Below are 18,097 nucleotides of genomic sequence, written 5' to 3'. Positions count from 1 at the left end.
TGGAACCGCCATCTATGGTTACCCGATCCGAAGGGAAAATGGAGGATGGATGGAATATGGATGAAGCTGCCACCTAAATATTTTGAGAAATTGAAATTTAGAAAAACCTAGGATTTTTTCAAGAAAAGCATGTTGTTTTTTCTTGGTGACTCATTAGGCAAAGGGAGAGAAGAAATTGTTTGGGTTTGGTGATCAATGTACGGTGTGGGAAGGTGTTAAGCACCCCACAAATGCCTGATTGAACCAGCCTCTACTTCACCAATATCTCAAGGAAAATTTTATAACTTTGAGCTTAAGTTATTGAAAATTTGCACAAAAACTAGATAAAATGAAGAACATGCAAGGATTCAAAATTGTTTATGCTAACACATAATGTAAATTAAGCACTCCACAAGACGGTGGAAAACATCAAATGGTAAATAAGATAAATGACAATTTCTATCCATTAAGTTAAAGAAACTCACGATATCACATCAGACGCAGATCCCAAGAAAATAAACTTTTCCTGGTCCCCACATTAATCTAAAAAAAGAACATGACATTCTTGGTCAATGGGAACAAAAATCACACTGACCAACTTTCCTCCCTCCCAAAATCCAAAAAAAAGAATGTCCCCTAAATCATACTATGGACCGCCTATAATTGATTCAAAGGGACATAATGCAATGCAATATGAGCGATGTGTGTGCAACATGTGTGAATGTCCAAAATTAATAAAAATCATTGGGAATTGGTTTTTTAATTAGGTCCACTTACACAATCCCTAGTGGAACCGCCATCTATGGTTACCCGATCCGAAGGGAAAATGGAGGATGGATGGAATATGGATGAAGCTGCCACCTAAATATTTTGAGAAATTGAAATTTAGAAAAACCTAGGATTTTTTCAAGAAAAGCATGTTGTTTTTTCTTGGTGACTCATTAGGCAAAGGGAGAGAAGAAATTGTTTGGGTTTGGTGATCAATGTACGGTGTGGGAAGGTGTTAAGCACCCCACAAATGCCTGATTGAACCAGCCTCTACTTCACCAATATCTCAAGGAAAATTTTATAACTTTGAGCTTAAGTTATTGAAAATTTGCACAAAAACTAGATAAAATGAAGAACATGCAAGGATTCAAAATTGTTTATGCTAACACATAATGTAAATTAAGCACTCCACAAGACGGTGGAAAACATCAAATGGTAAATAAGATAAATGACAATTTCTATCCATTAAGTTAAAGAAACTCACGATATCACATCAGACGCAGATCCCAAGAAAATAAACTTTTCCTGGTCCCCACATTAATCTAAAAAAAGAACATGACATTCTTGGTCAATGGGAACAAAAATCACACTGACCAACTTTCCTCCCTCCCAAAATCCAAAAAAAAGAATGTCCCCTAAATCATACTATGGACCGCCTATAATTGATTCAAAGGGACATAATGCAATGCAATATGAGCGATGTGTGTGCAACATGTGTGAATGTCCAAAATTAATAAAAATCATTGGGAATTGGTTTTTTAATTAGGTCCACTTACACAATCCCTAGTGGAACCGCCATCTATGGTTACCCGATCCGAAGGGAAAATGGAGGATGGATGGAATATGGATGAAGCTGCCACCTAAATATTTTGAGAAATTGAAATTTAGAAAAACCTAGGATTTTTTCAAGAAAAGCATGTTGTTTTTTCTTGGTGACTCATTAGGCAAAGGGAGAGAAGAAATTGTTTGGGTTTGGTGATCAATGTACGGTGTGGGAAGGTGTTAAGCACCCCACAAATGCCTGATTGAACCAGCCTCTACTTCACCAATATCTCAAGGAAAATTTTATAACTTTGAGCTTAAGTTATTGAAAATTTGCACAAAAACTAGATAAAATGAAGAACATGCAAGGATTCAAAATTGTTTATGCTAACACATAATGTAAATTAAGCACTCCACAAAACGGTGGAAAACATCAAATGGTAAATAAGATAAATGACAATTTCTATCCATTAAGTTAAAGAAACTCACGATATCACATCAGACGCAGATCCCAAGAAAATAAACTTTTCCTGGTCCCCACATTAATCTAAAAAAAGAACATGACATTCTTGGTCAATGGGAACAAAAATCACACTGACCAACTTTCCTCCCTCCCAAAATCCAAAAAAAAGAATGTCCCCTAAATCATACTATGGACCGCCTATAATTGATTCAAAGGGACATAATGCAATGCAATATGAGCGATGTGTGTGCAACATGTGTGAATGTCCAAAATTAATAAAAATCATTGGGAATTGGTTTTTTAATTAGGTCCACTTACACAATCCCTAGTGGAACCGCCATCTATGGTTACCCGATCCGAAGGGAAAATGGAGGATGGATGGAATATGGATGAAGCTGCCACCTAAATATTTTGAGAAATTGAAATTTAGAAAAACCTAGGATTTTTTCAAGAAAAGCATGTTGTTTTTTCTTGGTGACTCATTAGGCAAAGGGAGAGAAGAAATTGTTTGGGTTTGGTGATCAATGTACGGTGTGGGAAGGTGTTAAGCACCCCACAAATGCCTGATTGAACCAGCCTCTACTTCACCAATATCTCAAGGAAAATTTTATAACTTTGAGCTTAAGTTATTGAAAATTTGCACAAAAACTAGATAAAATGAAGAACATGCAAGGATTCAAAATTGTTTATGCTAACACATAATGTAAATTAAGCACTCCACAAGACGGTGGAAAACATCAAATGGTAAATAAGATAAATGACAATTTCTATCCATTAAGTTAAAGAAACTCACGATATCACATCAGACGCAGATCCCAAGAAAATAAACTTTTCCTGGTCCCCACATTAATCTAAAAAAAGAACATGACATTCTTGGTCAATGGGAACAAAAATCACACTGACCAACTTTCCTCCCTCCCAAAATCCAAAAAAAAGAATGTCCCCTAAATCATACTATGGACCGCCTATAATTGATTCAAAGGGACATAATGCAATGCAATATGAGCGATGTGTGTGCAACATGTGTGAATGTCCAAAATTAATAAAAATCATTGGGAATTGGTTTTTTAATTAGGTCCACTTACACAATCCCTAGTGGAACCGCCATCTATGGTTACCCGATCCGAAGGGAAAATGGAGGATGGATGGAATATGGATGAAGCTGCCACCTAAATATTTTGAGAAATTGAAATTTAGAAAAACCTAGGATTTTTTCAAGAAAAGCATGTTGTTTTTTCTTGGTGACTCATTAGGCAAAGGGAGAGAAGAAATTGTTTGGGTTTGGTGATCAATGTACGGTGTGGGAAGGTGTTAAGCACCCCACAAATGCCTGATTGAACCAGCCTCTACTTCACCAATATCTCAAGGAAAATTTTATAACTTTGAGCTTAAGTTATTGAAAATTTGCACAAAAACTAGATAAAATGAAGAACATGCAAGGATTCAAAATTGTTTATGCTAACACATAATGTAAATTAAGCACTCCACAAGACGGTGGAAAACATCAAATGGTAAATAAGATAAATGACAATTTCTATCCATTAAGTTAAAGAAACTCACGATATCACATCAGACGCAGATCCCAAGAAAATAAACTTTTCCTGGTCCCCACATTAATCTAAAAAAAGAACATGACATTCTTGGTCAATGGGAACAAAAATCACACTGACCAACTTTCCTCCCTCCCAAAATCCAAAAAAAAGAATGTCCCCTAAATCATACTATGGACCGCCTATAATTGATTCAAAGGGACATAATGCAATGCAATATGAGCGATGTGTGTGCAACATGTGTGAATGTCCAAAATTAATAAAAATCATTGGGAATTGGTTTTTTAATTAGGTCCACTTACACAATCCCTAGTGGAACCGCCATCTATGGTTACCCGATCCGAAGGGAAAATGGAGGATGGATGGAATATGGATGAAGCTGCCACCTAAATATTTTGAGAAATTGAAATTTAGAAAAACCTAGGATTTTTTCAAGAAAAGCATGTTGTTTTTTCTTGGTGACTCATTAGGCAAAGGGAGAGAAGAAATTGTTTGGGTTTGGTGATCAATGTACGGTGTGGGAAGGTGTTAAGCACCCCACAAATGCCTGATTGAACCAGCCTCTACTTCACCAATATCTCAAGGAAAATTTTATAACTTTGAGCTTAAGTTATTGAAAATTTGCACAAAAACTAGATAAAATGAAGAACATGCAAGGATTCAAAATTGTTTATGCTAACACATAATGTAAATTAAGCACTCCACAAAACGGTGGAAAACATCAAATGGTAAATAAGATAAATGACAATTTCTATCCATTAAGTTAAAGAAACTCACGATATCACATCAGACGCAGATCTCACATTTCAGGTTAGTCCCGGACATTATCTCCCAACCATGATTGTTGTGATTCATACTTCCTACGCTTAGGGTTGTGCACCATTACAATCATGCTTCTGTGTTTATATGCGTAACAAATTCAAATACCAGCATGATTAATCTACCATCATATGTTTTTCTATGTGAGTTGATTGACCTAAACCTGTCTAGTAAACTTTTTATTAGATTTACTGTGTTGGTTTTGATGATTTGTTTTATATGAAAATATTTTGTTTTAAATATCTTGTCCGAGAAAGAGTTACTCTTTAATTACATTCGTTTGCTGGAGTTGCTTAGGTTGATTTGTCCTTTTCTTTTTTTTACCCATTTCCCATTTTTGGTTAGATGAAACCAGTCTAATTTCTTGTAGTGATTTGCTTCGGTTTTTACTTTCATTTAATTTATTTGCATTAGAATCATTAGGATCTCATACCATTATTAGTTCTATACTTTATTTTCAGCCTTAATTTAAGTGTTTCCATAAAACATTTATTTAAAGAGGAGAAAAATCTTTTCTTTCCTCATCATAATCCAATAGGCTTGCATCATACAAGCAAGAAGCAGTAGAAGCTACAGGTTTTCTCTATTCATTTCTTCATTTTCTGACCTCATACCATTAGCATTATCTTAGTCATCAACTACTTGCATTTCCACTTAATAACATCACCAAGGTTGTCCATTCTCTTGGGATTTTCAATGTAGGAGATGAATATGCATTTTCTGTATAGGGTCAACCAGTGCATGTCATCATCCATTGGACCATCTCGTTCTTGTTACAAATAGCTCCTTGCTTCCTTCTCTATAGTCCCCTTCCTAATATAAACTTCTGAAAAGTACATACAGGCTCATTGCAGATTTTTGAATCCCATTACAGAGCTATAAACATTCAAAATGTCAAATACCCCCATTCTATACGTCACTACCCGCCCATAAATTGACATCAATTCCGAACTGGCACCTACCCTAATTGTATTTTGTCCTTGCTTCCTTCTCTATAGTGCCCTTCCTAATATAAACTTCGGAAAAGTACAGACATGCCCATTACAGATTTTTGAATCCCACTACAGAGCTATAAACATTCAAAATGTCAAATACCCCCATAATTGACATCAATTCCGAACTGGCACCTACCCTAATTGTATTTTGTCCTTGCTTCCTTCTCTATAGTGCCCTTCCTAATATAAACTTCGGAAAAGTACAGACAGGCCCATTGCAGATTTTTGAATCCCACTACAGAGCTATAAACATTCAAAATGTCAAATACCCCCATTCTATATGTCACTGCCGGTCCATAAATTGACATCAATTCCGAACTGGCACCTACCCTAATTGTATTTTGTGCTTAATAATTCTGACCCTAGACTGAACCATCATTCTCCTTATAAACTTTTGAATAAGTCTATTCAATATTTCGTCATGACTTAAGGCTCCGTTTGGTTTGTGAGATGGGGATGAGAAAAAGGGAATATTCTAAAAATATTATTTTTTCTCTCATTTGTTTTGAGGGAAACAGAGGGATGGGATGAGAAAAATGTGGGATGTCAGATCCCAAAATTGTGGATTTGGGGTCGCACCAAAACCGTGCGTCCTTGGTGGAAAATTTTGAGAAATCATTGTTACCATCGACGACAAACAGAGGAGGGAGAGAACCAATGCCTTCCCCGTTGCCATCGGCGATCTACTACCTCCCCTTCCCCGTTCGAACCCAAAAGCAGAGCAGTGGCGACGACTTCTCTTTCTTCTTCTTCTACTACCTCCCCTTTCAAACCCAGATCTTCTACCTTCCTCATTCGAACCCAGAAGTAGAACAGTGGCGACGATTTCTCTTTCTTCTTCTTTTGCTACCTCCCCTTTCGAACCTAGATCTACTACCTTCCCCGTTCGAACCTAGATCTACTACCTCCCCCTCCTCCCTCTCTCCTCTCTTCTTCTCTTTCTCATTCTTCTGTCTTTTGTTTTTCACCCAAAAAAAAAGCATTGTTCATCATCTTCTCAACAACGAACACAGGAAATACTAGCGGCGGTGACCAAGATCATTTACTCTCTAGTACCTCTTCGTTCATCGTCTTCGCTTTTTGCTGGCAAACTACTATCTCTAGCAGCACTGTTTGCTTTCCAATGGTGACCAACGGCACCGTTCATCGTCTTCGCTTTCCGCCGGCGAACTACTGTTTGTCTTTCTCTTGGTGAAACAAAGCACCCCACAACGGCTTCTTCTTTGTCACAATGCTTTTCCCATTATTTTCTCATATATAAAATCAAATAATGAAAGTATAACTCTTTATACTTTCCCATCCCATCCCATCTTTTCCCATCCCACCCAAATCTTCTCACAAACCAAACGGAGCCTAAAGGGAAATATCGATGTTTCTACACGAGATCACTTCATGTGCATTTGTCTCGATTGAGTGGGTTTGGATTTGAAGGGATTTTCTCTTTGAGTCCATTAAAATTGACACGTCAATTTGTTCTCATTTGCCCATCACCTGCAACCGACTGAAACTTTATGATTGTTAACAACATTTATAAATAAAAAATTAATTTTATAAGTTTTTTGGAAACAGAACCGATAGCTCCATGGCAACCGGCTCAACGGTACTCTTCTCCCCCTCACCAATTGCTCCAATCTCAGGCTCCTCTACCTCGCCGAAAATGACTTCTCTGGTGATGTCCCAGCCGATATTGGCTCTCTCAAGCGTCTCCTGCAGCTAGACCTTTCCGACAACAATCTCCGGGGTCCCATCCCTAGGCAGATCCTCAACTTAACTCGTCTCCTCATTATTGGAATACAGAATAATGTGCTTGCAGAAGCTTCCAGATCTATCCACAGTGCTGCCGGAGCTCAGAGAGCTAAATTTAACTAATAACGACTTCTATGGGAGGGTGCCATTCGAACTGCTGAAGAAATTCAGATTACGAAGCATCACAAAAAAATGAAGGGTTGTGTGAGCCGAGCCTGTTGCCGGTTTGTTCGTTCTTGGATGCCCCTCCGGCAGTTGCATTAGCATAGACCGCAGTGTTGTCGAACCCCAACTCATTGCCTACTAGTACTGTTGCAGGTTCAGCAGGGAAGGAAGAGGAGTCCTGGAAGGGACTTAGTATCGGCTCCACTGTCACCATTGTGGTTGCGAATTCTGTGGTGGTTTTACTAGTGGTCACATCGTTTGTTGCTGCTTACTACTGTGGAGGAAATTTAGGAGACAATGGTTCCAACTCCAGTTCAAAAGGCAGGAGAAGAAGCAACGGAAATTCAGGTGACAACAAGATGTTGCTAAAATAATGTGTGTGATCGTGGAGGAGGAGAAAACAATAGTTCCACGGCGATAAACTGGAGCAACCTTGTGTTCTTCAATAGGAGGAAGCAGTTTGAGCTGGAGGACCTACTCCGGGCATCGACGAAGATGCTGGAAAAGGAAGTTTAGGAACTGATGTGGCATAATCCGGCTACTCCCTGCTAGATGTGATCTGGCTGCCAGCAACGAAGAAAACTGGGTTCCTGAAAGAAATAAGTCAGAGATCCCAGAGTGGCTCACCCTGCGAGGATACTTCGATGGCTAAGTTAGAGCACAACGATAGTAGAGAGCTTGAAGATGATAACAGTGAGAGAGCTGGAGAGTGAACATTACACACACAACAATAATAATAGAATGTGCCCTGCCCGGGGGGGGGGGGGGGGGGGGGCAGAGTCTTTATAGACTGGGGTTCATGTGGGTTGGTAGAATAGTTACTATATCCTAGCTGTGACGGGACTTGCTTGCGTGTTAGGTGGGCGAAATGCCGTCCAATGGTAATACTATCACACATTGTCAATGGTAATACTATCACACATCGCCAAACAGTGATACTGTCCCTTCCTGTTAGAACTGAGGAGTTGGTGAACTAATGTGACCGTTATGAGGTACGACCCTGTAGGATATAGAGTACCGTAGTGCGCTTCTCGAGGTTGCCATTCAGAGGTCTGAACGGTAGGCGAGTTGCCTGTAGGATATCGAGTTGTTCGATGGCAAGCTGATTGGTAGCGAGCTCCTCAAGCTTGCACTTCGTAGGTCCACCTTGACACGAATGCCGAAGTGCCCTTGCACCGAGGTGACCCTTCGGTTCGGACACAATCTATAACAAACTTGGTTTCGTTTGTCGCGATCTGTTACCGAGACTATCTTAGCTCAAAGTGACCTTAGTTCGGGGTACCAACTTACCCGAGCTCGCTTTGTAGCGAGCTTATTTATGCTGAGTTGTCACTTGTGTTGAGTCATGTCCACGTGCCGATCTGATTACATTGAGTTGTCGCTTATGCAGAGTCACATCCACATGTCTCCCTGTCACGAGGTCGGGCCAAAACTCCTTCATCAATTGCCCCCCACTCCTCGAGCTAGGGGTCTTGACCTTGTTCAGGGAGTTCACGGTACGCCCAATGGATTTGGCTCGAAGTCTAGGTGCTCTGTCAAATGGGTTGCGTGCGGTTTACATGCGGATGTCAAGCGACCTATAGGCTCCGCAGATGCCAAAAAATGCGCTAAACCATTTTCGGGCTCGAGGGTCATGCAATCGGTTTTCTTAGGAGATGTCGGATTGCTTTGTTCTTGTCCATTGCTTCTTTGATACAATGGCTATGAATAGGGGCCCGGGACTCATTTCCTTTGTCACAAGCTTACTAGTTTTTTATTTCAGGTCGCGCTCAGCTTCTTTAGCTCGGGTTTTCTAGTTTGCCACTTACTTCTTGTCTGGTCGTCTTTCTTTGGTGAGTCTCCCTTCACTTTTCTTTTCAGTTCTGTTTAGTTCTATGTCTTCTTGCTGAGGCCGAGGTGGCCGAGATGGGGCTACTTTGGGTTTAGAGATAGTCCGTGGCCTTCCCGAGGTACAGGCACCCCGGGAGGCTCGAGAGTCCTCAGGTAGCCAGGCATCCACTTGTCACCAAGGTCGGGTGCCAGACCATTTTGGCCCTTCGACAATGACCTTGGACTGGCTCCAGGCCTTAGTATACTAGTACACCTTTCGCGAGAATTCTCCTACAGTCTCCCCTTAGGTAACTTCCCCTAGGAACACGATCATAACGAGATCGTGATTTTTGGAGAGCAGCTCGTAGTTGGCCTTTGCCTTCCTTTGCATCCCTTAATCGTAAAGGTCCTGAAGTCTTTTGACATTACTATAGATTAGTTACACCCGAACTCCATCCATAACATAGTAGGGACCATTTCGTTTTTTTATGAGTACTGTCTTCCTCTTGACCTTGATATTTTTTCTACCATTTTTTCAATATAGAAAAACTCTTCCTGTGCCCTTCCTGAGCATAGGAGAACCTATTACCTGTCTCCTCGCTTGGGCTATAAGCTGTTACACGAACTTCCCAACACAATCCCGACCTAGAAACGGGATTACTTCATGGTCCGTAGCCCCGAGGGTTAGCCTTTCCCAACCCATTAGAGGTTGGTGATTCAGGTTCCTGGTGTTAGACCGGGCCTGAAGACAAGGGAGACACTCAAGTCTTAGGAGGAGTTCGACTTTCTTTGCTCGAACTACCTTACTAAAGACAAGCTCGTGTAGGCCGACTTAAGTCCTGGTAAGTCGCATTAGGTTTTTGCTTTTTTAAGGTTCTGATTAGTTCGTGGCTAACCTTTTTGCTTTTGCAACTACCATGCCGGTCAACGCAGAAAGCTTCTTGAGGAGCTCCCAAAAGGGAAAGAAGAGGACCGCGAAAAGATCGCGCCAAGAGGCCGATCTCTCTCCTGAAGTTGTAATCACGGAGCCAGTCTCCACTGTGCCTCCCCAGGAAGAGGCCTGATCTGCTGCCCCCAAGGCGGTCATGGACGAGGTTTATCACAAGGGAGCTCACCCCCAAGATACATAAAGTTCGTCTGCGCTCGTGGGGGTGGATACTGCACCAGAGGGTTATCTCCCGATCGTGAAAGAGAGTATCATGGACCACGTGCAAGCCATGCGCAAGAATCAAGGTGCCATCTTCCCTGACGAGATCGTGAAGTGGAAAGATATGTCCCGGGTCGGCTTTTGGGACTAGTCGGCAACCACAATATGATGGTAAGCATTCCGTTTTTCTCCTCCACCTCTTCCTTTTTTTTTTACCCCAGTTTTCTTTGGTAGGCTAACTCTACTGGTTACGTGCTGGCCTGCCAATTGGCGATCCGCATAAAGGAAGCTCGCGAAGCTAGGGTGGATGTGCAGAAACTCCACCGTGAGTTGGACCTGACTCGAGATGAGGTGTATAAAGCAAAGAAGGGAGCTGAGGCCCAGAAGGAGCTAATATTGACCCAGGAAGGGCAAATCTCCTTGCTGGCTGAGGAGAAAGTGCGGCTTGAGCGAGAGATCGCAAACGTCGAAGCCTCCATTGTGGAAGAAGGAAAAAAGCCATCGAGAGCTTCAAAGAGTCTCAAGAGTTTGAGGCCCTACAGGTTGAATATGGCTCAGACTCCTATCGATCTGGATTCAAGCTGTGCCGGTACTTGGTTTGGTAGAAGTTCCCCGACCTTGACTTCGGCGGCATTTCGATGACAGGCTTAGACCTTGAGGTGGCCAAGGCGGCAGATGAGGAGCCCGACTCTTCAGGGGAGGAGAGTGATGAAGAGATCGAAGTGGTGGACTCTTCTGCGTGATGACTTCTTGTTCTTTATCTTTTTCTTCTTGGAATTGTGGATGTACTCTCATGGGCCGTCGAGCTCGGGTTTTTGTAAAATTCTTGTACTTGAACCTTTTTTACTAATGAAATATACAGTTTTCTGAGTAATTCTGAGTGCAAAATAATTATAAGTGTGAGTGAGCTCCGAGCTAGGCATTTTAAAATATAGGTTACTCGAGCTACCGAGTTGGCAATGAGTAGGGATTACCAAAAGAATAAATTGTGTTTGCTCCGGGCTGCGTAGATTACCCAAAACTATTGAGATACCGAGCTTGGAAACGAGTAAGGGTAACCGAGGTGAAATAGACATCGTAGGGTTTATACCCAAGCTGTCTTTACCTTAGGTGTTATAAGTAGTTTACTTATGCTAGCGAGGTATCCAAGTCTTATGCAGCGCCTAGGTCCTTGTCAGTTCGGCATTTTCGGCCCTTAGGCTTTGGGAGGGACCTGTAGTCCGCTCTTGAAGTTCGCCCACGCCGAAGTGGCAACTGGATCTTGTGGCCCTTAGGCTTTGGAAGGGACCCGTAGTTTGCTCTTGAAGTTCGCCCACGCCAAAGTGGCAACTGGGTCTTCTTGTGACCCTTAGGCTTTGGGAGGGACCCGTAGTCCGCTCCTGAATTTCGCCCATGCCAAAGTGGCAATTGGGTCTTTTTGTGGTTGATAAGCTTTGGGAGGGACCCGTAGTCCACTCCTGAATTTCGCCCACGCCGATGTGGCAACTAAGTCTTCTTGTGGCCCTCAGGCTTTGGGAGGGACCCATAGTCTGCTCCTAAGTTTCGTTGCTCCTTAGAGACCTATAAGGAACTAAATGTTAGAGGACCCAGGGTGGCCAACGCGATGAGGTCACTCCAATGGCTTACTTAATACTCTCATAGTAGACTGCGAGCTAGAAATCACAATCTGAGAGTTAGAGCTCTCTTATTTGTTTTTGGGGCTGGTGCCTTTTCAGTTCGCAATCAGAGGTAGTATTGCCTTAGATTACTAATGTTCCACGCTCGAGGTACTCGCTCTCCTTCTAGGGTTTCGAGCTCGTACCTTCCCCGAATATCCGCTTCACTCGGTAGGGACCTTCCTAGTTTGGTCTAAGCTTACCTACACCGGACTTAGATACCATAATTTTCCAAAGGACTAGGTCCCCTACACGGAAGTGTCACTTCCTGACTCGGGCATTATAATATCGGGCTACTCTTTGCTGGTAGGCTGCAATCCGGATGTACGTGAGATCTCGTACCTCTTTTACTAGGTCGAGGTTGGTGTAGAGCTCGTCACCATTTCCTTCATTTTCGTAGGCTTCCAAGCATAATGTAGGTACCTCGATTTCGACTGGGGTTACTGCTTCCGTGCCATAGGTGAGGTTGAAGGGGGTTTCTCCCGTGGCGGTCTTGATGGTAGTTCAGTAAGCCCATAGTACACTGGGCAACTCTTCTACCCATAGCCCCTTAGCTTGGGATAAGCGGGCTTTCAGTCCGCGGCGTATGGCTCTGTTCGTGACTTTTGTCTGCCAGTTCGCCTGGAGTCCTCAGCTAAGACATCGAACCAGTTTCCCGCGAGAATGCCTTCAGGTCACGAAGGTCGAGGTGAACTGATTCTGGTGGGTCGAGTATCTCTCAACCTGCTTACTTGAGAAATGGGAGGGACTTGTCTTTCTCTCCTACCGCGAGAGGTCTCTCCTCGGCCAGGACGACTGTTTTGGCGGCAAGGCTTGCTTGGGGTGATTGGACGTTGAGGTGGGTTAGGTTGCTGGTTTTGCCGCAACAGCGGGAGCTGTTGCTGGTACATGTGGTGCAGAACTTATTGTTGGTACTGTTGGACCTGTTGCATTTGGGCTTGAATAGCCCATATGTAGTATATGAGGTCGCTTAGTTGGTTTTGTCCTACTCCAAGGGGGGCTACGGATGGTTCAATTGGTTGAGGCACAACAGGCGCTGGGATCCCCCCCCCCCCGCGGGTATGGCAAACTGGCCTATGCAGACAGTTGGGAACTGAGGTTGCCCCCCCTCCCCCGGAGATGTTTGCTTCTCTGTGCTGTCTGGCGTTGCTGGAAGAAGCCATAGGTTTGATTTTTGAGTTTGGGGTTTTTGAAATGGAGATAAAAAGGCTTTTAGTAACAAGATCCCACAGACGACGCCAATTGATATTGCATAATCCGGTTGCTCCCTACTGGATGTGATCTGGCTTCCAACAGCAGTGAAAACTGGGTTCCTGAAAGAAATGAGTCAAAGATCCTGGGGTGGCTCACCCGACGAGGATACTCCGATGGCTAAGTTAGAGCACAGTGATAGTAGAGAGCTTGAAGATAATAATAGTGAGAGAACTAGAGAGTGAACATTACACACACAACAATAATAATAGAACGTACCCCGCCTTTGGGGGGGGGAGTCTTTATATACTGAGGTCCATGTGGGTTGGTAGAATAGTTATTGGATCCCAGCTGTGACGGGACTTGCTTGCGTGTTAGGTGGGCGAAACGCCGTCCAACGGTAATACTGTCACACGCCGTCAAATGGTGATACTGTCCATTCCTATCAGAACTGGGGAGTTGGTGAACTAATGTGACCATTATGAGGTATGGCCTTGTAGGATATAGAGTACCGTAGTGTGCTCCTTGAGGTTGCCATTCGGAGGTTTGAACAGTAGGTGAGTCGCCTGTAGGATATCGAGTTGTTCGATGGCAAGCTGACTGGTAGCGAGCTCCTCAAGCTTGCGCTTCGTAGGTCTGCCTTGACACAAATGCTGAAGTGCCCTTGCAACGAGGTGACCCATCGGTCCAGACACAATCTGTAACAAACTTGGTTTCGTTTGTCGCGATCTGTTACTGAGACTATCTTACCTTGAAGTGACCTTAGTTCGGGATACCAACTTGCCCGGGCTTGCTTTGTAGCGAACTGATTTATGTTGATCTGTCATTCGTGTTGAATCATGTCCACATGCCAATCTAATTACGTCGAGTTGTCGCTTACATCGAGTCACGTCCACGTGTATCCCTATCACGATATCGGGCCAAAATATCCTTCATGAGTAACAAGAACAATCTACATGGTTGTGCTGGAATATGGGTGCACGGTTGCGGTGAAGAGGCTCAAGGACGCTAACCCTTGTGCGAGGAAGGAATTCGAACAGTATATGGATTTGATTGGGAAGCTCAGACATCCTGGTTCGTGTCAGTGCTTGTTACTAATTTACTACGCCAAGGAGGAGAAGCACCTCGTCTACAATTACCTCTCCAATGGAAGCTTGCATTCTCTTCTCCATGGTAATCTCTCACTGTTACCGTCTTTATTCAATAAAGCTGAGCATGGATTAACTTTTGGGTTGATTTGAATCAGAGAATCGAGGACCAGGGAGGATTCCTCTGGACTGATTGACGAGGATTAGCTTGGTGTTAGGAGCTCCTCGTGGGCTTGCTCGGATTTAAGAGGAATACAGTAAGTTGAAGATGCCGCACGGGAATGTGGAGTCATCGAATGGGTTGAAGATACCGTTGAGCCGGTTGCCATATAGCTATCGGTTCTGTTTACAAAAAAATTATAAAATTAATTTTTTATTTAAAAATATTATTAGCGATCATAAAGTTTCAATAGGTGATGGGCAGATGAGAGAATATTAGAAAATCGCTTCAAGTTCAAACGCACTGAATCTGGACTGATCTCAGCGTGCATTGGGAGCATCTCCCGTATTTGTCATAGAGAGATGTTCCTAATGCACAGTCGGGATGTGGTGTGGGGCGCCGATATGAACTCTGCAACCGCATGTATTTGCTTCGCTAGTTTATCATACACACAACACGTGACAAGTTATTTGGGCTCACATCCGGACGTGTCGATCGAGAGAACAAGGGCAAGCGTAGGTTGGAACTTGGAAGCTTCTTCATCTCGCGTTACTCCGCTGTGGCGGGTTACTTAGTCATTTTGAACTTCAAAGCTTACATCGCATTTCGCAGAGAGTAAACACAGAGGGAGAGAGAGAGAGAAGAGAGGGAGGAGGAAAATGACTGATCAAACGGTGAAGTTCAGTGTTTTGTGCAGTTTATTCAATTGGGTGCAGCGAAGCAAGTCTTCGGCGAAGAAGCGGTCTAAATTTCGTAAATTTCTCGATAACTTCTGCAAGCCTGGAGATTACTTCAGTGCAATTCGGCTAATTCTTCCCTCTCTTGATCGAGAAAGGGGTTCCTATGGGTTGAAGGAGTCTGTGCTCGCAACTTGCCTTATTGACGCCCTTGGAATGTCAAAGGAGTCTGAAGATGCTCTTCGCCTCATCAATTGGCGGAAGGGTGGAGCCAAGACGGGCGCCAATGCTGGGAATTTTGCTCTTGTTGCTGCAGAGGTGCGTTCTCCACCTGTGTACTTGAATTTGGTATATAGATAGGGGATTGCATTTATTCGTTATAAGCACCTTTTGTGTTTTTTCCCATTTCTTGGTTTATTGTCTGATTCGGGCTGGTTTTCTTTATCACGTTCGTGGGTTGATTTTATATTTTTATTTTAAGGTTGCTTAGAGTTTAATTTGTTCTGTCGTTTTACTTAGAACTTACAACAGTGTTTCTTCTCCTTTGCTTCAGGAATGTAGCTTCTCCTACTAGTTTACTCGCTTTCAGAAACCACGTTCTTTCTAACCGTTCTTAATTCTATATTTTTGTCTGGCGTCTTCTATTTTTCATTCATTAATAATTTTTCTAAAAGCAATAAGAATAACCTTCTGCTCTAGCAAAAACTGATATTTTCATGACTAAGCAAAAATGTAATGAAGAAGATTTAACTTCTAGGCCTTCTGTCCAACACAATATAATATTCCTGATGATGGTAACAGTGTGATGATTATGCCATGATGGCGGGGGCTTCTGATAGTAGTTTCGGTTATGGGCCGAGTCAGCTCAAGTGTTGTTTGGGGTGGAATGCTGCTGGTTATGGCCCACTGGTAGTTCTGCCCTGGAGGTGTTCATGGTGCTGGAACCCAGTTGGCGAGTTGATTAGTGTTGTGATTGTGAACCCATATGATGAAATGCATCATTTAGAATAGTCAGGTTTTCACCTTTTGGTGGGGTTTTACCATGTAAATAAGGTCTTGGGTTTGGAAAAAGGGAGGGGACCAAAGTATCTAATATAACTAATAAAAAGTTAATTGGACAAGGAAAGAGTTAATGAGGCTGGCAGTAGGTTGGGATTGGGGGATCTGCTAATAGAGAAGAATACAATTAAGAATGAGGTGTAAATAAAGGAGTATTTATGTGAAGCAATATCTGAATAGTGATGCAACTAATATGAGATGCACATTTTTTCAACTGCATATTGCATTTCTCCTTATGTTTCTTATTAGTCTCTCTCCCCATAAATCATAATATTGTGCTTTCTTGTCCACTATTTTTTTTCCCATTTGTTCCCAAGAATGAAATTAAGGCCCACTCAAAATCTAAGTGTGTGGTTATGTAGACTGAATGGATGCCTTGTTGAAGAATCAAACTTGGGAGATGTTGATTTTTGTAGTTGTCAAGGGGCTTGTTTGGTGTAGATAGGTATTCACAGTAAAGTACAGGGCAAATGGTACCATAGAAAGGTATAATGCCAGATTGGTAGTAGTGTTTTAAAAACCCATTCATAGGCTGAAGTGTATTTGCTTCCGGGTTGCAGGTCAGTGGTTCAACCGTTAGGTCTGATTTATATTTTTATTCAATTTTTATTTTTTATAAATAAAATGATAAAAAATGAAATTTGTATCTAAAAAAGTTTTTTTTGGAAAAAAGAACTAATAAAAATGTTTTATGTTAAGAAGAGTGAAGATTCATAACACTAGCTGAAAGGATGGGTCTTTCTTTCTTTCTTTTTTTTGAACAAGGTAAGGTTAATGAACATTAAAAGGATACGAGGTGATACAAGAAACAAGGGGAGAGGACTGAGAGGTGAACTCTCTTAACCCCCCACCCGAAAAAAAAAACTTCAGGATTACAACAATGCCCAAAACAAGCCATCTCTTCCCACCCCTTGCTTAGCCAGTGTGCCAGCAAAGGAATTAGCGCTTCTTTTCACCCACTACAGTTTTATATCCATAGTTTGGGACAACCATTTAAGTTTCCTTTTTTCATTAGCATAATTTTAATGCTCTCTTTCCTCCTTTTGTAGCCAATTTATCACCAATTTTGAATCACTTTCAATAATTAGCTTTCTAATAGTTGGGAGTGGGTGGGGGTGAATTCTGTGGGTCTATCGGGTGGTTTAGTGGTCTTCTGGGATCCAAAGGTCATCAGGAAGGTTGGATAGAAGAAAGGTGTGTTTTCAATTTTGATCTGCTTTCAAATTTCGGAAGGGGATTGTAGGTGGGGACTTACAAATGTGTATGGACCAAATGAAGATTCTGGGAGGAATTGGAGAGGGCAAGGCAGGAAGGGGGGGGTCCTTGGGGGTGATTTTAACATAGTAATGAGGTTTGGCGATTTCATTAGGGGGAATGATCTAATAGATGCTACATTAAGTGGTTGTAGATTCTCCTGGACAAATGGACAATGCCCACCTACATTAACAAGGTTGGACAAAGACAAGAAGAAGCAAGAAAGCAAGAGTGATTCTGAATTGTATCACGTTTGCAATATGCTGGAACATTTGGAAAGAAACAAACTGAAGAATTTTTGAAGACAAAAACCGGACATTGGACAGGATAGTGGCAGCTGATAGTAAATCTGTTGCAGATTGGGTTTTGATATTACCAGAAATCAGACAAGTCACCAAGGAGGATCTTGGCTCTTGGGAAATGTAGAGGTTTCAAATTTGTAATTTGGAAAATTTAATCTGATATATAACTAATAGTTTTGTTGGTTTTTTTGTATGTAGGTGATTCCTTATCACCTGTTAGGTTGTATGCCATTTTTCTTTTACCTTGAATTTTTTTTACCATAAAAAATAGCTTTCTAATGTTTAGCTCCTTTTCCCTTTGTATGCCTTCCCTTGCCTCAAAGATCTCTGTTCTTAGTGAATCACCTGTTCTGATAGAACCTGAAAATAAAGCAAAAACTTTCCCTTCCTCATCCTTGAAAACTCCTCCTATGCCTGAAGGACCTAAGTTTCCTTCATTGCTTCCATCAAAATTCACTAAGCTGAATTTTGATGGACTGATCATAGTTTTGAGGCGTGCTGAGTTTGC

The 18,097-nt window shown here is 42.2% G+C and overlaps 1 protein-coding gene and 1 pseudogene across 1 annotated transcript in view; both read left to right on the top strand.

Annotated features, from left to right (window-relative positions):
* Nucleotides 1–14,695, top strand: part of LOC148843995 (leucine-rich repeat receptor-like protein kinase PXC1) — a 42,967-nt pseudogene extending 28,272 nt beyond the window's left edge.
* Nucleotides 14,696–14,790: 95 nt separating this feature from the next.
* ATLIG4 (DNA ligase IV) overlaps nt 14,791–18,097 on the top strand; it is a 103,873-nt gene continuing 100,566 nt past the window's right edge. Inside the window, exon 1 of the mRNA XM_088956404.1 lies at nt 14,791–15,292. Within this exon, the coding sequence (XP_088812530.1) occupies nt 14,957–15,292 (336 nt within the window). The 5' untranslated portion in view covers nt 14,791–14,956. The remainder of the gene's footprint in view (nt 15,293–18,097) is intronic.

Source organism: Nelumbo lutea, chromosome 8 (genome assembly GCF_056320005.1).
Source record: "Nelumbo lutea isolate HS-2025 chromosome 8, American lotus-T2T, whole genome shotgun sequence".
In the NCBI taxonomy this organism is placed as follows: domain Eukaryota; kingdom Viridiplantae; phylum Streptophyta; class Magnoliopsida; order Proteales; family Nelumbonaceae; genus Nelumbo; species Nelumbo lutea.
The sequence above is the reverse complement of the archived record's forward strand: the minus strand, read 5'-3'. Positions and strand labels throughout refer to the sequence as shown.